Source organism: Melozone crissalis, unplaced genomic scaffold (assembly GCF_028551555.1).
Source record: "Melozone crissalis strain CALT ecotype California unplaced genomic scaffold, PUWL_Pcris_2 ptg000009l_1, whole genome shotgun sequence".
NCBI lineage: Eukaryota > Metazoa > Chordata > Aves > Passeriformes > Passerellidae > Melozone > Melozone crissalis.
In genome coordinates this window covers 5,126,430-5,153,507 of record NW_026535787.1, presented here as the reverse complement: position 1 = coordinate 5,153,507, position 27,078 = coordinate 5,126,430, and the positions used below count along the sequence as shown (strand labels likewise).

General features: G+C 37.4%; 1 protein-coding gene across 4 annotated transcripts in view; it reads left to right on the top strand.

Moving 5' to 3' along the window:
• The window catches only part of DCAF6 (DDB1 and CUL4 associated factor 6), a 73,881-nt gene that overhangs the window by 28,929 nt on the left and 17,874 nt on the right, over nucleotides 1–27,078 (top strand). The window contains exons 6-16 of one of the 4 annotated variants that reach the window (XM_054270250.1): nucleotides 568–703; nucleotides 1,551–1,765; nucleotides 3,537–3,630; nucleotides 4,932–5,051; nucleotides 5,268–5,513; nucleotides 9,328–9,495; nucleotides 16,392–16,451; nucleotides 21,931–22,036; nucleotides 23,931–24,046; nucleotides 24,779–24,862; nucleotides 25,028–25,337. In XM_054270250.1, coding sequence (XP_054126225.1) covers nucleotides 568–703; nucleotides 1,551–1,765; nucleotides 3,537–3,630; nucleotides 4,932–5,051; nucleotides 5,268–5,513; nucleotides 9,328–9,495; nucleotides 16,392–16,451; nucleotides 21,931–22,036; nucleotides 23,931–24,046; nucleotides 24,779–24,862; nucleotides 25,028–25,337 — 1,655 coding nt within the window. The remainder of the gene's footprint in view (nucleotides 1–567; nucleotides 704–1,550; nucleotides 1,766–3,536; nucleotides 3,631–4,931; nucleotides 5,052–5,267; nucleotides 5,514–9,327; nucleotides 9,496–16,391; nucleotides 16,452–21,930; nucleotides 22,037–23,930; nucleotides 24,047–24,778; nucleotides 24,863–25,027; nucleotides 25,338–27,078) is intronic. The other 3 variants (XM_054270248.1, XM_054270247.1, XM_054270249.1) reach the window with 3 other exon arrangements.

Below are 27,078 nucleotides of genomic sequence, written 5' to 3'. Positions count from 1 at the left end.
TACCAGTGACCACTGGTTTTGAATTTTAGAAACAATTTTAATATTGAATTGGAACAAAATTATCAAAGTATGTATTGCTAGTCTTGATTAATTTTGGTCAGCCTTGTGCACATTTACCAGTTCTAGGGGTTTCTTTCATTTTTCTCCTTTACCTAGTTATCTGCCTGTAGATGGAACCTACTCTAATCCTTTAATTGATTTAAAGTGTTTCTGCATATTTTGTGCTCTTCCACCTTGACAGTTACTGTGTTTCCATAAGGAAATCCAAGATGCAACGTAGTTTATAAGTCTGTTTAGCTTATCTATTTTTCAATGTTCCTGTGTTTTTGTTTTGATTAGGTTTCTTTTTCAGTTGTTCTGGTACCAGCTTTCTTTCTCTGATAGTTTTCCTTCTGTGCAGTGGCTTTTCTGATAACACATTTGTGATCTGTCTTCACAGGCCAGACCTATTTTATCAAAATCTCCTTGACTAAGGGAGGGCCCTGTGTAGTGAAACAAAACAAAACAAAAAATTATACTTCAAATGTTCAAGCTATTGTTTCAATGCTGTATTTTTGTGTGTTCCAGGATATTTTAATAAACTGTCGTCGTGCTGCCACCTCTGTTGCTATCTGTCCACCCATCCCCTACTACCTGGCTGTGGGCTGTTCTGACAGCTCAGTGAGGATCTATGACAGGAGAATGCTTGGCACAAGGGCAACAGGTAGGAGCCACATGGTGCAGAGACCATTTCTACCCACTAGCAGTGCCCAGTTCAGGTTATTTTCAAAACAGGTGGTGAATGGCTCAAGTGGAACACTGCAGAAGTGTAGCTTCCTTCTCTGGGAGCTGTGCTTTGTAACAGTAGAGTCACTTCACTCTATATTTGCTAATGTAGAAATCTTCAAAGTAAGTCTAATCTCTTCATGCATCTCAGAATGCATTGTGTACTGAGTGCAGAAAAGGACATTTTGTGATTTCTCTTATTTTGTCTTGAAACATGTGATTCCAGGATTCCAAAAAGCCAGGGATTGCAGCCTCCAGTGGTCCACCTGAAATTTAATTAAGTTCTTGTCTTGTACTCTACCATGGTGGAGCTTGATGGTTGTTATGGGAGATCTCATGAAATCCATAATATCCTGCACTGTGCTTGCCTTTGTAGTGCAAAGGCACTAAATTTCTTTCTAATTTGTGTGTAGATATAGATTTGCATTGTTATTTTGTGATTTTTCATTCTAAAAATTCCATTTGTGCCACATTTGACAGATAGCTTCCATACAACATCATGTGGTGGGTATGTGAGACATTTATATAAGTGAGTGTGTTTTCATTTTTTATTATTTTTAATGTATGTAGAATTTATAAACAAAAATAATAAAGATTGTAAAATCTGATATGTCATTCTCCAGATCAAAATTATTGCAGAAACTACAGGATACTTAGCTTTTCCCTGATTCTCTTTTGTTGGATCTCAAATAAGGGGTTTATTGAAGCTGTTGAAAATTTGCAATAGTAGATGTGTAATTCTTTTCATCCTCCTCTCTTTCCCCTCTTTTATTTTTTTAATAAAGGGAATTATGCTGGCAGGGGCACTGTTGGAATGGTGGCGCGTTTTGTCCCTCCTCACCTCAACAACAAATCCTGCAGGGTAACATCCCTGTGTTACAGTGAAGATGGCCAAGAGATCCTTGTGAGCTACTCCTCAGATTACATTTACTTGTTTGATCCCAAGGATGACACAGCACGAGAGCTTAAAGTCCCTTCTGCAGAAGAGAGAAGGGAAGAGGCAAGTGGTTAAGATGACTTCCTTTCATCTTTTATGTTTTATAGCTTGCAGCACATAAGAAATACCATCAGTTGTGTTCCCCTTTAATCTGAAAATAATGTTGCTGATGTGACAAGTAGATTGTCACAAAAATTGTGTATTTTTAATACATATTTGTTTATGTATTTATTTACCATATTTTGTCACTCTGGTTTTCCTTCTCGTCTGGTTTCCCTCTCTCTCAGAGATGAGAAGGCATCTGCCTGAACCTTGGGGCATAAGGCCAGCAAGGCTGGCAGGTCACTCTGTGTTCTCTTACTTTCATGCCATGAGAAGCATATTCCTTGAAATGAAATATTAATACTCCTTGGTAAAAGCTATCATTTCCTGGCAGATATGAGGGAGTACAGGTTGTTTAGAATAAGGAGGCAAGCCACTGTTACTGAGCAGTATTAAAATTTTCAAAACTCAAGCACTTGTCAATTATAAGCTCAGTTACAATGATACTGACCCTTCCAATCTAAATTTTCTGATTAATATTAAAAAAATGCCTTTAACTACAGTGAAGTTGTTTCTGTCTCTCCCTGCACTCTTCCAACAATCCACTGCTTTTTTCACTGGTGTTTTTGCTCACCCTTTCACAAACTCTGTATCCTGAGTTCCTCGTCTTTAGTCCGAGGCCACAAGGGAGTTCTCAATGAGTTGTCAGCATCCTGCTGTCCTCAACTGCAGGATCAGTGTGATGATAATGATGATGATTCCTGTTTCCTTTTTGCTGTGAGAAGTGTGATGTTGACATTTCCTTCCTCCTTTTTCTTAGAATCTGTTTGGAACCATTTTTAAATGTTTTCAAACACATTTTACATTATGTGTTTTCTTAGTCAGGAATAGTCAGGAATTTTGCTTTTAAATGCTTATTCTTTGTCCTTGTTGTCCCTAAAAATGTTATTGCTTGAGTATTTTTATTTCAGCCTGGCTTAAAGTTGTATACAGTAGAAGAAATGTAAAGACTTCTTCTGAAATCTGCTAGTGGAGTCATGAAAATTAAAACTTTGATGTGCTTTCACCACAGGGGATTTAGTTTAAAATTGTCAGCAGTTTCTGGGTTGGCTGGTTGATTTTGTTTGGTTTGGTTTCTTTATTTTTGTTAAGGCCAGAAGTATCCAGCCAATACACTTGACTTCAAACTCTGACCTGCCTTTCTAAATGAGCAAAGCACTCCCTGTTTCTCTTGAAGCTGCTGAAAATAACACCACCCATTTAGAGATTGTTTGATACTTCTTGCTGTAAAAAAAGTATTATAAAAGCTAAAAGAAATTAGGTTGAAAATAAACCAGAGTTTATTTGCATAAAATGTTCTCTTTTTTTAATGTCTGGTATTTTTCCTTTTGCTTAATTACAGATCCACATTTTGTTAAGCTGAAACTCTTATATAATTTTTAATGTGAAGAGGTGAATATTTCTGCAGAATTCAGGCTGAATTTAAGAAAACCTTAATTATTACTGGTCACTACAGAAAGATTCAACATTATGAAGCTAGTTTAAAATAAAAGCTGCATTGGTTCTGAGAGTCATTTATTCAGACTGTTAAAGCTAAAACTTGTGCATTTTGTTGATAAGTGTTGTGCTTATTCATGGGTAGTCTGAACATAAGGCTGACGTTCTGTGTTTGATGACAGATATGAATTTAGGTGACTTAAAAAAATAGAGATTTATCTTTAGGCTCAGAATCCTGTACTGTGGAACATAAATAGCTGTGTGATGCTTTTCTCTCCTTTTTTCTCTCCCCCAGTTACGTCAGCCTCCTGTTAAACGTCTGCGGCTCAGAGGGGATTGGTCAGATACTGGGCCAAGAGCAAGGCCTGAGAGTGAGAGGGAGAGAGATGGTAAAAGCATTTGCATTTGAAGGGGGGTCTTTGCTGCTGTGTTTTGTTAGGTTTTTGTTTCATTTTGGGTTTTTTCTTGCTTTGGTTTGGGTTTTATTTTCCAGTTTTTCTGACGTATTCCCAAAATACGTGCTTCAGATTGTCCTTGAGTTAACAATCAGCCAAGCTTTAAGATGGAATTCTTAGAATTTAGCACAGAGCTGCTATTGTACAATGATTTTTAAAATTGAAAATATTGAAAATGTTCTTACCAGGAAAATTATATTGTTTCATTTAGGCTGCTGTAAGTAAAGGAGAGCTTTTGTTTTCATTGTCATTGCTCAGGGACTAACATTAGCACTTATTTCTTTTTTTCCCAGTCACACCTCATATGCAATCACAATTACAAATGAAATGCTCTTTAATGGTTGCATTAGGGGACTGGAATTCAAAGCAATAGGATTTTTATGTTATACTTTTCATTTTTACAATGTCATTTAGTAACACAGGGTGGCAAATTTTTACGCTTAAATTTTCATGTTTAGAATATATTACTCAATTGCTTGAGAATTTAGTAAATAAAGCATTTCCAAAGAATGCTTGGGTATCAAAAATTGGAATACCAAAGCAGGGCAGAGCCTTTTTTGTCACTCATCTTAATTTTCATCTATAATGTGTTCCTGTTTAAATCTGACAAGCTGTGGGGTTCCAAGTATTTGACTCTAGTTCCCTTTAATCTTCTTCCCTTTTCTGCCTACAGTTTCCCTTTCCAGATTATCTGTGTTGTTCTCGTTTTCCTGCTTCCCCAAACTAGAGTAGAAGTGTCTGGGATTCTGTACCTGACACAGGCAGTAGGAGATGCTGTTTAGGAAGAGAACACGAGCCTGTCCTCTTAGTCTGTCTTTTGCTCCTCCATTATTTGGAATTAGTGGATTAGAAACACTGGGGGATGTGATCCCATCTGCTCCTTTACAATCTGCATGTGGTTCTGTTGCCTATGGGCTTCTGAAACACATTTTTTAATATGTTGATAATATTCCTTATGGCATCTGTAACCACCTTTAGTCTGTTTTCTTTGGCTGTTGCAATTCCATTTTTTAAGGTCAGAGCTGTACAGGAGGGGAATGAGGGATCCCAGCAGAGAGTCAGAGACGTGTACTGTGAAAATGAGGACAGACAGGGGCATTGGGAACAGGCTGAAGGGAATTGTTTCTTGTGGGAGAAGGGAGTGAGGGGTGGTCTCCATTCCTGGAAGAAATGTGGGGGGAAAGGTACTTTTTGGTAAACTTGCAGATAAAACTTCAGCACCACTTGTTCTACAGGGGAGCAGAGTCCCAATGTGTCTCTGATGCAGAGGATGTCAGACATGCTGTCAAGGTGGTTTGAAGAAGCCAGTGAAGTTGCACAGAGCAATCGAGGACGGGGAAGATCACGGTCCAGAGGTGATTTCCTTCTTTTCAACTACAGAAATTGTGTTTATAGTGGATGTGCAGGCTTGGAATATCAGCCTTTCCTAGGTGTAAATAAAATTTTAGTGCACTGAAAAACTGAGCACATTTATTTGCTACAGGAATGATAGTGCACAGGGATCGTTAGAGGCAGAGTAAGTTTACTTTTGAGCTCTTTTTCTTGCTTTTTTGTTCTGTTTTTGATCAAAGGTGGGACTAATCGGACTGATGCTCCTTCTACTAATAACATGGCACCTAGTAGAGAATCAGAAACTGCAATGGAAGTAGATGGTTCTGAACAGCTTCCATCATCTTCCTCTTCTACCATGTCAGCTCAAGCTCCTTCAACATCATCTTCAACAGAAAGTCCCCCTTCAACTTCATTACTGTCCTCTCCTGATAATGAGCAAAGGCCTTCTTTTGGGGCCTCAACTCAGCCTGTGCTGCATCAGTCTGGTGAGAAGAAATCCATCTTGTCATTGTTTGTGAAAAATAAGAAACAATTCTCTTTTAGGATATTTTGGGTAGTGGATCTCCATCTGTTTTCTTCTTTGCACATCCTTAATGAGACTAAAGTGTTTTATAGTTACCTAGTGGTTACAGCTGTGGTTTAAAGAAAGAGTAAAACCATCAACTGTATAGCTTTGTCTGAAAAGGAAATTTGCAAGGGGTTCACCAGTATTTTGAGGTAGAAATAAAAACTTTTTGCCTATTTTTCTAAACTTACTGTTGTTGTCTTCATGGAGTATAGTGACATCTTGCCCTCTTCCACTGGGATTTGGCTGTAGCAGCACCAGTGCAATGAATAGCAGAACCTGTGCATGTTAAAATCAGGGGAGATGGGGAATGTCTCCTTCAGGAGGAACCTCCATCCTCAACATTTCAGTGTCAGAATCTACCATATTAAACATAATTGCTTCAAGCTATGTCATTGAAACTTTTTGAGTTTCAAAAATACAATGCACCAGAGAGGATTTCTAGAATTGTGATGCATTTTCTAGCCTGCATTTTAAGAAATCTGTGCTGACCAGAAAAATATTTTTCTCTGAATGTGCTTGAATTTCTAAGCAAAAGTTTATTCTGCTAGCATGAAGCTGAAGTTATTTCTTAGTCTAGCTCTTTTCTAAGAGTATTTCTTCTTTTTCAGTCTTACTTTAGATTTCAGAATATATTTAGTTTTGAAAGGGGTAGTGATGTTTGGTTGACAGACAATGGATGCTTTTTAATTTGCTATATAATATTTGTTAGATTCTTTGACTAAATCTAACCAGGGTGTCAGATTGGCAGCTTAAAATTGTCTACAGGACTCATGCAGGCATAAATGTAGTAGAGCAAGGTGTTTGCACACCTTATAAGCATCCTGTTTCAGAAGCAATGCAAAAGGGATACTAGAATGACTGTAAAACAAGTTTTTGGGTAACATGGTGAGTTCAGGAAGAGGGGAAGCTCCTGGGCAGGGGAGTAGCACTGGGTCTGTGAATGAGCAGGCTGCATTGGGAATGTCCATTTTGCAATGTTTAAGTACCCTGGTATCCTGTGGCTGTGCTCAGATGTGAAATTTTATTGACTCACAGTCTGTAGTTTATAAATCTGACTTCTGCATCAAGGACAGGATTCCCTGACCTTGTTCACCTGCATTTAAAGGTGAATAAAACCTGCTGCTTTTTTGGGCTGACAGGAGAGGGCAAGTGCTAATAGGAATAGTTTCAGTACAGTGGGGCTGAGTAGGAAGGCCAGACAGAGGTATGTTGTAAGAAGTGGGTGACTGGGGAGGCATTTTGGAAGGTGGAAGAAAGGAAAAAAGGTTTTCAGCCCCTATTTTGTGTAAAGTCATGGCAGATACAAGTTTGACTATTGTAGCAAAGAATCAGCAAATGAAGAACTTGTTTTCAGGAAATAACTTCTTTAGAATCAGAGCATGAATTCCTAACCCAGGCCTGTAAACAGCTTTCCATAAATCATTTCTACACTCAACACAGGCACTCATGGCAATCCTGTGTTTGAAATCACAGAACCTTTGCATAAGTATACAGTTTCAATTTATTGTTGGTTTGGTGTTCCAGAAAACGTGTCATGTGATGAGCATTTGAGCTTCTATATCTGAATTAGTTTTTAAAATATTAAGAGATGAAGTGCCTGTTCAAAAATGAGTCAGTACAGAAATGGTTTGGTGCTGGGTCTTGGTGGGATAGATTTCTTTAGCAGAATATGTATTCTAGAAGTTGGAACATTTAAGTTACAATTAAACAACAAAATCAGTGCAAAATCTCAGTAGCTTGTTACTGCCAGAACATTTGAATAATTTTTAATATATGTATCTAATGAGAACAATTGCTGGAGATTGTCATGCTTGTCACAAAGGAAAAATACTACAAATTTATTTTCTTGCCCTGCTTATGCCATTCAGTGGAAACTTAATTTTTGTATATTAGTTTTAAGATGCTGATGTTTTAAACCACTAATAAACACTAGGTACAACAAACAGTAAAATAAAATACAGTTTTTCTCATAAATAAAATTCCAGATACACATGGGGAGGCGATGCAGGGGGCCAGTTGGCTAATTAGTACAAAGCTTAACCCTAATATGTGTTCTGATATAAGGTAACTGCTTTTAAATTTTGAATGGAAATGTGACAATAACTGAGTTTTTTTTATTTATTTCTATTTCTTCACTCCATTTGCTGGCAAAATAAACATTTGCTTAGATATTCTGGAATGTATTGAAAGGTGTTGTCACTGAGCATATCCAGGATAGCAGCTTTTAGATTTAGTATTGTAGTTCTTGTTACATCTTAAATTGTGGCTGTCTCTTAACTCAGTGGAACTGAATCAGCAGCAAGTACTGAAAACTGCAATTTTAGGCATCATTGAAATTCCCATAAAAGTATTCCCTAGGCTATTTGGAGTTTTTCTTTCCAAATAAAAATGGTTCCAAATAATAAATGGTTCTGGGACATGAAAATAATTCAGAGCAAATCTCCCTGATGCCACATTCCTTTTAGGAACTATATCTTTATTTTTGTTACACCTTATGAACCATAAACTGAGAGTATGTTTTTCCCAGAAATGATATTAGACTAAGTACATTAAACCTCATGACCATTCAGTATTAACTGGTGCTTGTCACTGACTTTCCAATTACTAGATTCTAGTTTTGGGTTTGTTTCTCTTTATAAAAGAAAATTTGTTTCACTGTATGGATAAGGGTTACAGAACATTTGTTAAGCTTTTGCCTGGCTGAAAGGCCCCATGCCAGTGTAATGCTCTCTACTATTTTAACATTGTGTGATTCAGGCACTGCTATTAAAGACACAATCTGTGTTATTTAAAGAGAAGCACTTGCCACACAGCACTTGTGTAAGTGGAGGAAATCTGCAAAGAGCATGGAAAGAATAAAAAATTGCTTGGTCACCTCATTTTATAGCAGTTTGCAAAAGTACTGGTAATCAGGCAATGAACTTAACATGCCACAATAGTTTAACTGGCAAATGAATAAAGACAAAATGATGAAAACAGTGAAGCCTCTAAAGATGGGACTAAAAGAATAATCTATTAACAGGATGCTACTAAGGATTGCTTCTGATCCTATAAATTACTTTGTCTGTAGGACCACTTAACAGTGATTTCAGACTGTGAATCCTTAAGCACAGGCAATGTCTGAAATTAAAAATGAATTCATAGAGAAGTCAATTTTTTGGTTTAGCTGTTGTTTTGCCACCTCTTTTCATAGTTCCAGTTTACTTTTTGCACTGGTTTGATTTGATCAAAATCTACCTGGTTGTTTTTTTTTTTTTGAACCATCAGGAAGCTATTACATTCATTTTGAAACACTACCTGTAGACCACAGTTGCATAGTTTTACACCAAATATTCCCATTTATTCTGTGTGTTAGGGTCATCAAAATGAAATGAAAAAAAAATGAATACATCTGTTGTGTGCTTTGTTTTGATGTAACCAGGCTGTATCTATTTTCCTTAACTAATTCTTTGTTTAATGGTTTCATTGCTGGAGATGGGGAGGGGCTGTATTGTATGGCACAAATCCTGGATATTTCAGTCCTGTGATTGATGCCTTTACGAAGAGAAAACCAATTTCATTATTTCTATTTGATGATTTCTGGCTGCTAGTAATTTTTTTTTCCACTGTAATGACACTTAGTGCCTGTTGCTTGTCCCTTTAGTCAGTCCCTCACCTCTCCTCTATATTCCAAATATTGATTGCTCACTGCTTCTCTCTCCCCCCTGTGTGTCTCCCTCCCTGTGTGTCAGAGTTAATGGGACCCGAGTTAGCAATAATCCGTAGGGGCCTGCAGCGACTGAGGCTTAAGAAGGCAGAGCAGCAGAGACAGCGAGAGCTGGCTGAGGGCTCTGCACCACAGCCCTCCTCTTCTGAGCAGCCCACCCCTAAGGGCTCCTCTCAGGACCCTCAGGCAGCAGGTTGTCACTTGCCAAGGTTTCTCCAGCAGTGATGTAGCTGTAGCTTGTGCTGCTGTTGTTTGCTGAGATGCTTCTCCTGCAGAACAAGGCATTTCCTGCATTCGCTGCTTGTCTTGCCTTGCATGTGGTGGTGTTTATCATCACATGGGCAGGGAAACCTGGATGGACAGGTTTATTGATCTAACGTGTTTGGGTTGAGTGACACTATGTGGAAATGGTTTTCTAGGTGCATGGTATCAGGCTTGTGCAATGGCTGTTAGAGCAGCTGAGCAAGAAATTGCTGTGTTCTGAGTAGAAGGAGAATTGCACACTGAAATTACATTTTGGTGCTACTTGTATCCAGCATTAACGTTTACAACTTGGCTTTGGGGTAGCATGTGTTCTAAATCAGAGGAACAATTCAGTAAAACAGAGTTCTGGCACTCTTCGGTGCTATGGCTTTACAATAAGTGTAGTGAAAATACCTATACCTAGCCAAAGTGCCCAGATATGCTCTCATTTTTTGAACAGAGCAACTTGTCATTTCACCATCCTCTTTCTCTCTTGTCTTACTGAAATTAAAAATGATCATAAGAAAGCCTCAAATATGTTTGCAATAACATATTTGAGAAAGTTAGGGCAGAAGCATGCATATGCATAAAGAGGCAAACCCTAAAGCATAAACTTGAAGCAAACTTTGTTGTGGCACCATGTAAAAATGAGTGAGCTGCATGCAGTGTGAGAATTCAGTGTATTTTGTGTTGCAAAGTCATGTCTAGCAGTGTCTCTTCTGTGGATAAATCCTGTGACAGTTGAGATGTGGCTAAATTGCTTTTAAGGATTGTGTCACACATTTACAGCTATCTTGCTATGGTTCAGTCTATTCCTTAATCTGGAGCTCCACAGAACAATTTAATGTAACAGTGGCTGATGCTCCAGTCACAACATGCAGTTACTGAATTTTGAATAACTTTCTACACTAGAAAATATTGCAATGAGGTTTTAGAGGGTTTTGGAACCCAGTCCATCCTGGGAGGGTGTGTGCCTATCTTAGGGATGGCACCCATGGCTGCCTGTTTACCTGTAGCAGAACAGGAAGAGCAGTGGTAGTGGTGGCATTTTAGGGGGCTGCAGGTTCCTGCCAGGACAAAAAAAAACCACCCCAAAAATCTACCAATTTTGGTTTTGTCTTTTTTTTTTTTTTCCCCAGCAAACTGAATATCAGAATTTATTAACTCAAATTTAAGTATTGATAGAGAAAAAATTGTAACACAGTCAATAAATCTTGATCTCCCATTTCCTTTTTGGAATGGCTTAATTTTAAAATTTTTTTTTGCTGAATTGCTTCCCACGGAATTGAAGTAAGGAATAAAGTTTGTTTACAGCCATGTCTGGAGGTTTATCTGTGGGGATTTTGCTACCTCTGAAGGGTGTGCTGGTCTGGGTTTCACTGGGTACATCTCTCCCATCTCTTCCTTAGTGCTTCTTCAAGGATGCAAGGTAATATTTTTACTCCCTGTTGCCTGTGGGGTTCCTACAGCACACTGTGGGATCCATAGTGCCACAAATGGAAAGGCTTAGCTGATGCTTTGACTGGGAGACAGAGGGGTCTTGTACCTAATTTGGACCTCCCCAAGACTGCCTCTTGGAGTTTTTTTAGTTCCCCCATGGTTAGAACTTTAGGGGAACTATTGGAAACATTCAATCCTTTTGTTTGGGATCACCAGGAGCCACAGACACAGCCTTGGAGGAAACTAATATTCAAACATTTATCTCTTTCTGCATGTAAATTAATTTACATTTACATTTTACATTGTCATATCATGCATTACATGACAATGAATTTGCAAATTTAACCATTTTACTTACTAAATAATTGCTTTGAAAGACAGATTTACTCAGTGCTGTGGAAACATTTATTTCTGGGGAGACAGAAAGGGAGCCATTTTTCTCCCTGAGCTCCAGCTCATTGGGATGTATCTTCTTGAGGTTTGGTCTGGTGGGTGGAATTGTTGTCTTCAGCAGTATTGGCAGTGGAAGTCATAAAAAGAGAAATTTAAATTTGAAAATATTTAATATGTTTGGCCAATTAGTTCTAGAGAAATTTGATAAAAGATTACATTCTCTTTTCCTTTCTATTTGTATGTGTAAAAATAATATATTCCTGTTGTGCTTTGCAGCTTCTTTCATTGCATTCCTCCTTCCTCTGCTCTGGAGGGAACAAATGAAGCTCATTTCTTTTGACTCTGGATCTCCTTTGCACTTCTTATTTACTTCATAAGATTTCTGCAGTCTGGACATGGAGATATTCTCTGATATTCTCTGTACTTGCTCTTTTCTTTTTTTGAAAGTTTCTTTGTTTTGTTTTCCTTTTCTGACCTCCCAAGATTTTTGCAAGTTGCTTATTCACAATCTATTCCTTTGGAAAACCAGTGCTGCACATTTTTGGTTCCTTGCTTCTCCATAGACACAATTGCTTTCTAACCCTGTGTTTAGCTGGTTATTCAGAAATATGGTAGGAGAGAAATAAATGAGTAGTTTTGAATTGTTTGGAGTCTTTTAAAAGTAATAAATTCCTATACAGAGACAATCTCTATTTTTTTCCTGAAAGGTTGTCTTTGCTGCCCTGTCATGAAGCAGATATTCTGTTTTCAGGCACATACTAGATGTAAATTTTCAAACAAAAAAATTACACCACAAAATGTGTCTGCAGGTTCTTAATCCCTGCTCTGATAAAACCTGTATAAATTGCAATTGCAGTTTTGGAGGGAATTCAGGGTGAGACCATGGCCACTTCTTCTGATTTGTACTTCATTATTACTCCTTATCTTTGCAGGCACAGAAGCTTGAGTAGGAAGAGAAAAATATCCCAGCCATGTAAGAAATTACAAGTAGAAAATGTCAAGAGCTGAAAGCTTTTACGGGTTTAATAGAAAATTAGACTGTGTGGTAGTTATTCTGTCTCCCAGTTACATGAGAATTTGTAAGATCAATCTGTAGTAGTTAACCTATTTAGAAAAATATGGTCAAAAGTTTATAGTTTTGAATGTGAAAGGGAGATGAGTTTTGACTCTGAGACAAAAGGTCTCAGATGAGAGAGATTTTGTTTTGGTGGATACTAAATTTGGAATTTGGCTGAATTTTAGAAGCAGTGTTTGCTGCATGGATCAGATCTATTTTGTCTTCAAGCCTTTGCTTAGGTATTGAATGGATTCAGATTTTTTTGGTTGCCACTTTATTTGATTAGGGAAACAGCAGTAAATATTTCAGTTTAGTTGGGTTTTTATTTATTGTATGATTTCTCCCTCAAAAACCTAGTTTTTCCTTGCATTTTTGTGGCATTTCATAACATTTACATTCTGTGCAGTATTTAAACAACTGCAATTATGTGCTATATGCAAATAACAAAGAAGGTAAGCCTTTTTAACCTGTTGTTATTGCTGCTATGCCACATATGCATCACCATTAGTACATCACTTATCATTCTGAGAATTTCAGGGAGATGGAATCCAATTTGAAAAGTAACAGAAATGTGAACCAGCTGGTCATGAAGTGAAAAAGAAAAAACATATTATAGATCAAGGTTTCCTGCAGTGGTCATTGTACCTAATCTTACCCACAAAACCATGAATCAATATTAGCCTTTTTTTTTCTAGAGGAAAAAAATTTGATTTGTACTGCATTTGCTGTGGAATGCAGATATATACATGTGCATGCTGGCATATTGCAGAACCTGTGCTGCAAATTGATTTTTTTTTTTAAGCTTTTGGTTGATCTATACATTGAGTCTCTAAAGCAGAGCAAACTGGACCTTAATTTCTGTGTTAAAGCTTTTGGAGGAGAACAAGGGAATGACAGCAATTTTGATCATTAGATTCTTTGCTAACACTCAAATGTAGGAATTTTATTTGAAGATGTAGAAATAATATTTGAAGTGCACAATATATAAGTGAGAGCATATTCACTGTGCAAAGCAATTATTTACAGTAATTAAATCAAGTATTTAATTTCTTAGATTCCTCTACATGGATCATGTTTAGGACTTTAAAACAATTCTCACTGCTTTAGACCTCACCTTGAAGCTGGTGATACAAGGAAGATTTTTTTTTCAACCAAAACTGAGGTGGCATGCTAATATTTTGGTCAAGTCAGGTGCTGATTGCCCAAACTATAGGAAGATCCTTCAGCATATAACTGACCTTAAAATTATCTTCTATTTTCTGTTTGAGGTTCCCCAAATTTATGAATCTCCAGTTCCCTCTTTAAGTGGTGCTCCAGTTTAGAATGTACTGGTGACATTACAACCAGTGGTGAACTGCATTGGGATGTAGACCCAGCCTGTGAAGGCTCAGGTAAGAGTTTGGATTTTTGTTTGTTTTTTTAACTATATGGCACAGTTTTGGTAATGCTTTTTTTTCAAAAGCTTTATAAGAAATTATGAAAGTATATTTTTCAGATTTTTTTACAAAACAAAGCCATATATTAAAAAAAGAGGCATTTACCTGAACTTCTCTAGGCTGGTTTCATGGTCATGCTGATTCCCCTGCCTGAGGTGGGGGTTCCAGACTGCAGAGCCACTTGAAGGGGTGCTGGTGATCTGTGGCTTCAGGGTGCTTGGAAAAGGAAACAAAGGGGCTTCAAATTGCTACAAACAATTCTATTCTTAATTCAGGTAATTAGGATGCTTCCTATATGTTGGTTAAATATTCATTTATTAAAGTGAAATGCATTCACGAAGTTGTATGGAGACTTGGGTGTAACAGTGAGATGTGGGAGGTTTAAACCTCCTTTGGCATGGACTTCTACCTGGAAACCTTTTCATTTTCACTTACTGTGGTTGAATGATGCATATGGCAAAACACACCTACTTTTTTAATTACTGCTGTATAGAGTGAGGTCTTAATAAAATTAGAAATGCTGGAAAGGGTAGTAGAGGTAATTTCTTAATGTTTCTAATTAATATATGTTAATTCAGTCTTCTGATCATACAAGTCTGAATTACAGAGTTGATGAGATGAACTTTTCCAGCCAAGTGAAATATTTGGCAGCACAAAATACCTTTTAAACAAGGGCATATGAACTTTTGGAAAGAATTGCAGGTCAGGAACAGAGCGTGGCTGGGATCACTGCATGCATTAGGTTTCTCAGCTTCTAGTGCAGGATCTGCCCTCCCTTTAGCCCTTCTGATACAAGTTAATCCCAGCCAGGAACTTTGTGAGTCCAAAATCAAAGCCAGCCCTTGAAAGAGGCACAGATTCCTGTGCTGAGTCTGCTGGAACACAAGATCATCTCATGACGTGGAGCATCTGTACACCAGCTTTTTGCTCTGGTTTACCTTATGAAAAGTGGCTTATTAGTCCATTGAAAAAACTCCCCTGTAAATCCTTCTCTTCTGATTTAGGTATTATATATAAAGCACACTTCAGTTTTGGAAAGTAAAATATATTAATGCTACAAATCATCTACTTAATAGCTGCATGCCATAAATCTAGATGATAAATTCTGTGGTCTAACTTAGGTGTGCTTGGTGCAAGGCATGGGCATGGTTGAGCAAGGAAGACAAACCAGAACCAATTTAATGTTCCTCAGTTATAGAAATAAGCTGTGCATGTTCCCAAAGCAAGGTACCCTCCAGAGCACACTGCCTCAGACTTTCCAGGTCTCTCTCCTTTGCTCCTCCTCCCCTTCCTTGCTCCTGGATGTCAGTGTGGCAAAGGAGCACACTGCCTTGCTTCCACCAATGCCTGGGAGTGAACAACTGCTTGAGAATATGTGTGTTTGAAGCAGCTTGGTCAATTCTGCAGGTCTAATGGCTGTACTGTAAAACAGGTCTCTCTGGTGAGTCTGGCTCAAAGCTGGAAGGGAGCTTCCTGTAGGAGAGAGTATTATTTCATTGCTTTCCTGATATAGGATGTACATTTATGTTAAAAGTCACTTAGCATGCTGTGATGCTGGCAGACTGTGACTCAGTTTGTAATACAGGATATTAAATCCTTTCAGTTTAGGATGGATTTGCTTATAATAGATGGTTATCAAGTGGAACCAAGATATGATACTCTAGCCAATATCTTTAGAATGCTGCATTAATTTATGTACATCAGCTTATCTTCAAATAATATAGAAGTAAGATCTGGTCTTCAGAGGTGACAAGGGAAATAGTTTCACAGAAGATACTGAATACTGAATATTGCATCTGTTGTGTCTGTGCAGTGAATGAGTGCTGGTGATAGTTATTAACTGGTAGTGTCCAGGGGGAAAAAAGGCACTTATCTGCTGAGGGGGATGATTATTCTATTTATTTGTTTATGTGATTGATGAGGATGCTTGTAAGACTGACGGGTGTGGTATTGTGATAAACTGATCAAGACTTGTTCTCTAGAGGTGCAGCATCTAAGAATGCAGAACTACCAAAGTGTCATATAATTGGGATGTATTTTGGTGCTTTGATGTTTAAAACAGTATTATTAAAAGAGTGTTTAAGTATTGGAGGTACTGGTATGCTATGGAGTATTTTATGCTGAAGTATAAATATTCTGAAATTTACATTTTGCACATGGTGTGAAATACTGGTGTCATTTGGTAGCTGGAGCAAAGACTTTAGGAGTCGTGACTCTTCCGTGTTTTTCCTGATATGTCAGAAGTGTGAAGAACACAGTAAAATATTTGGTAATGGACAGGCATTTTCATTACCAACATGTCAGCAAGCTTCAGGCTGTTCAGTGAATAAATAATGGTTTGAAACAAGTGACTTTGCTTCTGTCATGCCTAGAAAATGCAATATGGCTGGCTGCTCATTAAACAAACCCAAAGCTTCCTTATGTTGCTGCTTTTTTATTTTAAACTAACATATGATCGTGACATTGCTGTGCAGTTCTCTGCTGCTTATGTTTTAAGTTGAAATCTCGTTTTTGTTTCAGATTCTCCTTCTTCAGTGGTTAACAAACAGCTTGGATCCATGTCACTTGATGAGCCACAGGGTGCGTGTGACAGGAAATGCGCTATACCCAGCCATAGCTGATTGCAATGCTTCTTTTAAAGTTGCTTTTCATGATGAGAAACAGTCTAAAAATGCTGTTCATCCACATATAGTAGAATTCTGTAAGCAGATCTGCTGGAAACTCATTATTTAATGATCAATATGTTTAACTGAGTGAGGTTAATTGTTGTTTTTGAAAACCATCCTAAGCTCAGTTCTTCATGCAATTACTACGGTTCAGTGTAGATACAGTAAATGTCTCATGTGTTCTACAGACAGTTGGAATATTTTTGTAAAATGCAAAGTAAAATTAATTATTTAAACAGGTTGGGGTTTTTTCTGAATGGTTCTTTTTGGATCAAAGGGCAGATATCGAGATTGCAATAACCTTTAATTTCATAATGCCATATTATTTCTCTCATGCATGAGTAATATGTAGCTTTGTGATTCCTGCACAGTTTGAGTAACTCCAGAGCACCCATTGAACTGAGGTGCATCTTCCCTCTGTATCCCTTGTCCTTCCCCCCTCCTGCTGAACAGGTACTGGTGTCTCTTGTAGGATCCCTGTGGACTGGGGGTGGACAGAATGCTTGGGAGCTTTCTCTGTGCCCATTATGCATCAGTCTCCAAACTGTGAGCACTGCAGTGGCCAGAGGTGACCCTATTCCAGCTGCATCAATGTCATCTGTAGGGAATATTTATGGCTGAATAATTAAGGAGTGATAGATGCTAATTTAAAAATAGATTGCCATACACTCTGCATTATGCTTCCATATCAAAGCGTCTGTAGAGATTTAATAGCTTAAACCCCACAAAACAGCTTTGTCTTCTTTCACATTCCAAACTAAAAAGCCATTTTGAAATCCCTCTTCTGAAAAATATCTGTTTGGCAACTATTGAGATTATGGCTTCCTTTAGGATGCCAGAATGTTGGGGGGGAAATCAAGCTGCACCTTGACAAAATGAATTCTTTTTGTGGAAATACATTTTGGGATGAAGTAACCTTCAACCTCCATGTGTAAATTTGTTAATTATTCATGGTTTAATAGTCTACATCATTCCAACAATCAGATTTAGATGGAAACCTTGCTTATAACAAGTGGCCAAGTTATGATCTCAGTTCTAAACTCAGAATAAAACATTATTTGATCAGAGTAGAATAACTTAGAACTAACATAGAAAGTCTGTAAGTTTCCTAAGATTCTTACAACTAAAAATTTAGGAAAACTGGGGTTTTTTTTCCTCATTAAGTTACTTGAACTAAGAGATTTCCTCTCATAGAAGCACTTCAGGTTTTTTAATATGTAGAAAAAAACCAACCCAAAATACATTTGCTTTTCAGTACACCAGTTCTCCAGTTGTTTTAAGGCAATGTTTTTCTGCTTTGTTAGCAGACAATGTTACTTCTAATTTGTAAAACTAGGAGCTTGAAAAAGGAGCAAATTTATTAGGAAATCTTTTGTGCAAATGATATCCAAAAAGAATAGTTTGCTGAGTTCTAGTTGAATTTCTGAAGTTTAACTGCATTAGTTTCACTTCCATTTGAAGTCTCAAAACAGTGTAAATAGTTAATGAAGGAGGTCTTAACAGTTCTTCTCATACAGAATTACCTTTCCTTCTTATTCCTGCCTTCTCTTAATTTGGAATTGAATCAGCTGTCTTCTGTTGGACTTGTTTCTCTTGTTGGCATTCATGTTTTAAGAATGGTTTTGGGTTTAAAGATCTTTTTATTCTTTTGCAATCCCATCCATTTATAATGCCAACATTCTGATAGTCCAGCAGAACCCAGAAGTCATTGCTGTGTGTACAAAATAGTTTGAAGTGGATCACAGTCATCTACACTTGATTTTTTAAAAGTGTTTTGGACTGAGATTGTCATAGTGGAGGGTTGGCCTTTAGATCTATTGCAGTGTTAGGATTTTAAGGTACTGCCTTAGTTGGAATGAGTAAAGAGGGAACCTGAGGCCTGATTGAATTTCATGTGTTAAATTCTCACAGAATTCCTGTTTTTATGAAATACACAACTTATTTTCTCCTCTTTGGGTCAATTTTTCTCCCTTCCAGAAGTATCTCTGTTAGGTCTTCACACAGAACATAGTGCTGGATAGGAATTATTTTGGGTTTTTTAAATGAGAAGTTATCTATCCTCTTCTCATGAGGTTGCCAATGGATGAGTGATCAGGGCAGCATCTGAGATGTGGCAAACTGGCTTGAAGTTCCTTACAATGTTAGTTTAATTAGGAAATGCAATCTGTAAACTTGTCCTTATGCACTTGACTCTTTATGGTTGACAGCCCCAGTGTCTGTGAAGTTACACTTGCACAGGTTCATTTTCTAAGGGAAAAAGTGGGTGTGAAGGTTGTTGCTGTCAGTTATGCAGTTTGGCTTGTGGATTTGTTTTTCATGTCAGGTTATGAATGAAAATTTGTCTTCAGTTTTAAGAGTGATAGTTTAAAAGTGTCTCCTTGCTGTGGGCACCTGGAGAATGGACCATTTAATGGGAGTGTGCTTTAGACAGTGTTGTTAGTATCTTCAAAATATCTTGTGTTTGGCTGCAAAATTAAGTAAAGTTTCAAGGTATTTTTGAGGAATGTAGAATGAAATTTAGTAAGGTGTTGACAAGCTACAGCTTTCTCTTGTAGCAATGATTACTCTGCTAGAGTTGGCAACCAGACTAATAAACTGAACTGCCTATATCACAGAATTTGGACCATTTTCCTCTCCTTCCCTTCATTTTCAATGTGAAGTAGATCTGCTCTGATGGGATGAATTAATAGAAGAAGAGAACAGAGCTTCATTCTAATCTGGGCAGTCTTTAGCCATCACATTTCTCCCAGAAAACAGAGTTCAAGATTTGTAGGGTTTATGTTATTCTTTCATAACTGAAAGAATGTTCAGTTATGTAGGAGGCAAAGCATTTTCTTCACAGATGCTCCAAGTCAACTTTCATTAGCAGTGTAAATTCAATATCAAATATTGAACCACACAACTAATTCTCTGCAGTTTATTATCAGATTCTTCTCTCATCTTTTTAAAAGGTTTCTTGTTCTTAGTAGTGTCTGTGTTATGCCCTAAAGCTACTCGAAAGAAGAAACTGACCCCATCCAAATTCTAGTTGGTGTTATTGTAGATTTAGGAAAATGCTATTATCCAGTTTGGTTTTACAGCTATCTGTTCCCAGAAACTTGTAAGAATAATTTGTCAGTCAATGTCCTCTTTAGTGAAGTCTACAGCAATTCTTCCAAATTTTTGGGTGCAGACAAGTACAAGCATTGTTTCCAGAGTAAGTGCAGCCAGTCCTTATGCATCTTGGTTGGATTTTCAGACCCTGAGATTTTAAGAAATACAATCCTGGTATTCAGTTAGCCAGGTTTGGTTACTTTGATTGGCAGCATTAAGTGGTTTTGTGCTGAAGCCAACCTTGCACAGCAGTAGGAAGTCCATGAGTAAAGTCATTATTTGGGGGTTGTCTTGGATTATTCACAGCAGGAAATTGTCTGTCTTTAGCTGGGTTCCCAGCTCAAAGATCTGTCTTGTCAGAGGCTGTTAAAAGGAAGCTGAAGAATTCTCCCACTCTCACTTTTGGCTTTCAGTGTCAGTTCCTGGTGACTTGTGCAATATGTGGGATCAATCAATATTTCTACTTGCTGAGGAAGGGATGTTTGAAGTCTGAACAGACATTTATAAAAAGAGATTTTATAAATCATAGATTGTCAAAAAATAGAGAAGAACCCATTTAGTTAAGGAAGAATGTCACTTTTGTTCAAACTGTCTATATAGCACTATAAAATATTTCCTTACATTTCATAGGTTCCTAGTTCCTTAAATAAACTTTCTTTAATCAGTTTTATCCTTGCTCCACTCTAACAAGGATGTAACTGGAACTTTTAATTTAAAGGGCTATAAGCTTTTCTTCCCATGGAGTGGGGCCCATACCTTGTGCGTTATTGGGGTCATGGTTGTAATTGGTTAATTCTTTCATTTTAAAAAAAGTATTCTAATTTGTTTTTTCAGGGGTTTTGTAGTATGTTTTGGGTTTTTAAATTTCTCTTCAGAACATGTAGAAGTGCATATTTAAGGTTCTTTGGCACAGCTGATCACTGCTCTGATCCTGTGAGTGGGCTTCTGCCTGTCAGCAGTTTAAAAATATGAGCATTGATTGTTAGCTTAAATTCTGATGTGCTATCTCATAGTTGCTATAATTTAATTGTGTCTTTAAAATTAAGTGTCCTGTGCCAATATTGTAGCCATTACTGTTATGACAACAACCTTTTTAGTGGGGAAATTTGTAGGCTTGTGTTTGAATGCAACATTAGGTTTTAACTGACTTCCAAAGATGATCTGCAGCTTTTCCTTTATTACACTTGTCAGCGTGCTGCCAATACTGCAAGGATATTTATAGTCCCATTTCTGTATTCTAGAAACTGAAGAAAGGACAGAAGGTTTTGTCCAAATAATCCTGAGATAAAAGGCTTAGTAGTCAGGAAAAGCAAGACTGCAGAGACTTTTAGTGGCCATTTGAATACACTAAATAAACCTTTCCTCTGAGAGAATGGCACCTGTGTAGTGAGGCTCCATCTGATGCTGCTTTCCATGAACTTTTTAATAATGCCCAGCTTCAGGACTGATGGCAAACTTGCCATTTGTGGATAGGTGGTGACCATGAACTTTAAGGGGATGGATGGATGGATGGATGGATGGATGGATGGATGGATGGATGGATGGCACTGAGCAGTTCTCTTCTGAAGGAGCCCATTAACATCCTTAGAACCATCTCTGCAGCAGAAGAGTGACCAGTATGCTGTAGTTTTCAGTTCCATTCACTTCTGTTGCTTTTGGAAATTGTGAATGAGCCCATTTTACAAGTGCTCCCTTCTGCTTGCAGTTATCATAATTTAAAATAAGGTTTTAAGCATAAAACTCTTGAAACATGAATTTACAGTATTTTTATGACAAGTGACTGACAATTTACAGCAGGCTAAGGGTACTGGTAGTTGTCTGGGTTCTAAGTAGGCAACAAAGTCCAGGATGGTGATTTTTCTAGGCTGATTATGTCTAGATGTCTAGATTATGTCTAGATCTATAATCTTGTTTTCATGTGTATTTACTAAGGCAAAAAGACTGAATACCACTTAAAAATAATCCTATTAATATATTTGCTATAAAATGGATCTGCTTATTAATGATTATATTGTGTGTACACATACCTATCTGAAATTTTATTTACTTGCATGTTGAAGGACAGCATCTCCTTTGTTTGCTCTTATAATTACATACAATGTGAGACCATTTTACAAGCATTGCAAACTTGGTGTGTTTACTCTGGAACTTTTTAACTTTTTGCTTGGGCTGTAAGAGATCTTAAACAGACAATATATATGTTACTGCCACATTTGATAATTAAATTAATCTTCAGAATTCTAGCAACTTTATGTACATTTCTAATGCCTGTTCAAACTTTATCAATCCCATATTTACAGAGAGTGATAAGCCACGAACAGGAACAGGTGAACCAGTTTTAAGTTTGCACTACAGTACAGAAGGAACAACTACAAGCACAATAAAACTGGACTTCACTGATGAGTGGTAAGAACAAGTTAATTTTGGTTTTGACTAGTTCATGATTAGCACATATCAATAACACTTGTCTGTCACAGCTATAAATTATTTTTCCTGTGGTTTATGTCTGTTTTTAGATGTATCTACACAATTTGAAATGGCTGTAGTCTTAATGCATTCAGAACATAAGACAGATGTACTCTAATGTGAAATTTATACAAGAGACTTGTTTTTGTGTATTTATTGTGAATCTCTATAATCACATAATTATTCTGCAAGTGAGTCTTTCTGTGACTCAGTTCCTGAGTTGTAAACACTGAAATTGCCACATTTAGCCACTCTTAAGTGCTGTGGCTTTAGACACAACACATGCACTTTGCTCACAGTTTGGAAACTTGAAACACTGATTTTTCCTCCAATATCCAGCAAACTTTGAAAAAAATAGTTTTGCTGTGATGCTTTTATGTAATTCTGCAGTTAGTCAGCAAATTCCATGGAGTTTGGTGGTGGGTAGTGTGGTGTGGGTAGTGAGAGGAAGGAGCATTTTCTGGTAGGACAAAGTTGCAAGTCATTGTCAGTTCAGAGGCTGACTAAAAACATTGTGCTGAAGAGTGGAGCAACAGGAGCAGGATGCAATTCCATCTGACAAAATGATGCAGTTGAGAACAAATAACTCCCTAATCTGAGAATTGGAAGGCTTGAAAATGAAATAGAGGAAGACATGTAAATCCTACAAGTCAAAAAAATATTTTACTGCTTAGGCTGTGATAAGGTTTATAGAGAGATGAGACATAAAATAGCAGAAATCCTCCACCTGGTGTCTAGCAGTATCCTTCTTGTCTGGCCATTCAGAAGCAATGCTGAAAATTCTGGATTTAGAAGAAATACTGAAAGGGTTAACACAATTATGCCTACAGCTTCCAAATCCAGTACAGCAATGAATACACAGAATATTGCTCAAAAAAAGGAGTAAAAGCTCTGATTTAACATAAGACATAAAATTCCTGAAGTCTAGACTGAATTCTCAAGAATCTCAACTAAGCATGATCTGTGCTGCTTCTAGCAATGTAGCATATTAAATATTTGCTAATAACATCCACAAGTCAGAAGATATTTGTAAAGAGACACTCTAAATTATTGAGAATCATGCTTATAATTCTGCTTTTGTCCAATGATTTGCCTGAGTTTTAGGCCACATCACATTAGAAAGCTCAGCAACAAGACCTCATTTCCTGAAAGTCTTTGCTAGAGAGTCTAAAAACATGAATTTCAGTGACATTCAGGACATTTTACATATTTCCTGAGGATTGGTTTTCCATATTGTAAAGAGAAAATGGTGTCCCACAATAATTATCTAAACATGAATGGGGAGTAAATGTCAAATACCAGCTTATAGTGAATCTTGAGAAATAACAAAACTTTGAGAACTGAAAGTCCATACTTTGAAAGGTAGAGGAATGCTAATTAGTGTTGAAGGGCCTGGAGACTTTTATCTGAATCAAATTTTTAATTGAATGGGATAACATTTATTAGTGCTCAATTGATAGCTTGTCATACCTCTAATAAGATGATCTCTGATTTTTTTACACATCTAAAAAGTGTGCAAATAGTGAAATAAACCAAATCGTTACAATATTTGGAAAAGCAATGACAATATTCTTTAAAGGTAAAAAAAAAATATAGGAAGGAGAGAACAAGGTTCTGTGATGCAGAGGAATTGTGTGGGATGAGTGGCAATGGACACAATAAGAGAGAATTTTGAAATTGCTGAGAATTGGTTGTAGCTGCTGCCAGGAGCTCTCATTTTACTGCAGTGAGATAGACAATGTTGGTCAGGCTGTGCTGTTGAAATGATCTTATTTATTTATTTGTGTATTTACATGATCCTAAATGGTTTTCTTTTTCCATGTTACGTTGCCAGGAGCAGCATAAATTCAAGCTCTAGAGGGAGTGGAAGTCATTGCAAAACTGAAGGCCAAGAAGACTCTGTAAAAACAAAAGCTTTGGATGAATCAGGGCCTGATGGGGAAGAAACAAGTAAGAAACATTGGGATTTCTAATGCTAAGGCAAAAATTCTGCCCTCCTATGTCCCTGACTCCCATTGCCATAATAAAGCATGAATTTTTTTTAGGAAAGAAGACATTAACCTGAGATAGCTGTAATAAATATAAACATTAACTTACCTTGTCTTTAGTTGTAAAAACATTATTCTTCTTAGGGGATATTGTGCCTTGATTTGTATAGGAAAATAGAACAACTGCACTTTGCAGTCATAAATGATTGCTTGGAATTCTGTTACATTTCCTTCAAGCTTTCACTGTGTTTTATTAAATGTGTTGTCTTGCTCAGTTCATTGCCAAAAGTGCAGTGAAGTCAAATGACTACCTCCAGAAAAATACCAAAAAAAAATCCCTTTTAATAGACTGATAACTTCATTTGTGTTCAGAAATAATAGTTAGTGTCTGTGTTAAGAGTACAAATGCTATTTTTGCTGCTTAAGTCCTCATAGCATAGGCTTTTAAATACATTAAGGAACAAGAAATGACTACATTTTTCTTAGTTAGTGTGTTGACCTGGTCAACTAGATAGGTTTATATATACTGATTTTTATGTGACTGATAGCTGAGATTTCAGTAGAGACATTGACTTTGGAGTGGATTGCTTGGATTGGTTTCTTCTAGGAGTGCTGGTGTCGTTTAGACTTGCTTACATTACAAGTGTGCATCTAATTGAAATCATGTGGTTTTCCATTAAATTGCTTAATTTAGGGGGTTCTGATGAATCTCTTAAGGAAGATGCAAGTGCTGAAGAGCTGAAAGATACAGATGAAGCTGCAGAGACAACAGAAGCAAGTAGGTATCTGTACATAGCAAGTGTGTATCTGTACTCTTTCAAGTAGTTATAAGAAGTAGAGAATGAAATATGAACTCAGTTTGCATAACTTAACTTTGCTGACCATTTCTAAAATAGACTATAGTTGCTATTGAGACTTATTTTCCCCAATATTTGCTCTTCAGCAGTATCAGATAAAGCTGGTCCTGCGCACTCCGGAATTCAAGCAGAAAAACCCGACGCTGTCTCTGGGAACACAGAGGAAGAAGGCTCTAGTGAGCAGGGGGCACAGCAAGCCCTGTGCAGCCAGAGCAGTGACCCCAGTGCCCCCAGCCCCGTGGCCAGCGAGGAGCCCCAGACGCAGCCGGAACCCTCGGGGCTGGCGGCTCCGGACGACGCCTCCGCGCGGAGCTCGGCGCTGCAGGAAACCGACGACAGCGACGACGACCCCGTCCTCATCCCCGGGGCCAGGTATCGGGGAGGCCCCGGCCACAGGTGAGGCCAACGCCTGCTCTGCTTGGCAAATGCTTCTTGCTTTTTGTTTTCCTTTCTCTTTTCTTGTTCATTGCTTTGAATGAAAGATGGAGAAACTCAGCCCTCATATCCTCAAAGTTGTTCTTTGACAACTGGCCAAGAGCTTGATGGCTGAGTGTAATTTGCCTATGTGTAAGATTTGTACAGCTGCATTTTCCCTGCAAGCCAGGAAGGCTCTGGCAGATCTAATACCTGCTTATGCTGATCTCTTGCCTGCTGAATACCTCAGTGCTAAGTATTTGCATATCTAGTCATACCTATAGAAAGTTCATAGATTTGGGGACAGGGACCATCATTTTCTTTTAGTTATACTTTAGGTGTTCTTATTCTGGCAAAGCAAGAGCTTTTAACTGCTCTTGTGCAGCAATGGTGTGTTTGTAGTACATATATTAAAATGGATGTGTTCAATTTTTCATTCTTCTTTTTCTCTGAAAGAGAAACTGTAATCCTTTTCCTTTTGTTGGTTATTAAATATTACTATGTATGTCAGTTAAAAAAAGGTAGACTAGCTGTTACCATGAATAAAACATGCATTTAGTAAGCTTTGTGCTTTTTTTATATGAAGAGCTGTACATACTTGTTTGATCATTCAGTAAGCTGAACCCTCAATTTGCTATTTTTGGTTTAATACCTTTCTTCACTAGTTTCAAAACTATAAAATTATTTAAGCAACATTTCTGTTGTTTGACTTCATACAATACCTCTTTACTAGCTGTAGATGTAATTTAACCTCATGTCACATACCTTTGCTGTACTTCTGTTCAAAGACAGTGCTATTAATTTCTTATGCTAGCAATGAAGATTCTTCACAGGAATTTACAATATATATTCATTAGGAAATCAGGAAGAATTTAATAGCTGTTTCTAGAGAAGGTTTTGAATAATTTGCAATTACAATAGAAATAGTAAGCCAGCACATTGTCAGTAGTGGCAAAAAGAACAGTCAGTGGTTGTTTATTACAAAGCACAAGTAATTCTGCTCACTAAATGACAGTTTTTATGAAGAAGCCAATATACACAGATTCTGTCTTAACCCATTAACTTTCCCTGCAGTACTAAGTATTTGTAGGCAGATATGGAATGGCAGAAATATTTTCCCCTGCAGAGCCAATGTTCATTATGATCCAGTGATTGAAGAGCAAGCTGTGAAAAGCCCTGCAATTTTAATCCCATCTCCATTTTCAAGCAGGATTCATAGCTTCCCTTCATGCACCATGTTGTCTCTACAATGTAATAGTTTCTGTAGCAATGTGAAAAGAATTACACTTGCAGGTATCACACAGCTGTTACAATTTCCTACTAGTGGGGGCATCCTAAATGAAGTTACAATTTATCTGACATGCTTCCTTTCCTCTCTGTGCAGTGAGATTTTTTTCCTGTAACAGTTTAAATTTATCTCCTAGGAAAGATCATTCACCCAAATGAATGATATCATTAAAATCCTTTATGCAGTCCCCTGCTCCCTTATTCTCCCCCCAAATAAAATCTGAAAAAAAGTTGCTTCATAGTCAGTTGGTTTAGGATTTTCTGTAGGCTTTCATTGCTCAGGTTTAATGCCTGACCAGATCATTTTGTTCTGCTTTTGTGTGTGTGCAAGCAGTGAAGTTTCCCAGTTTAGCTACTGAGCATTACATTCCCTCCTATTCTTCAGGTTTCAGGAGTTTCCAAATGCACTCTGAGACACTAAGGAAAAGTAAGACAT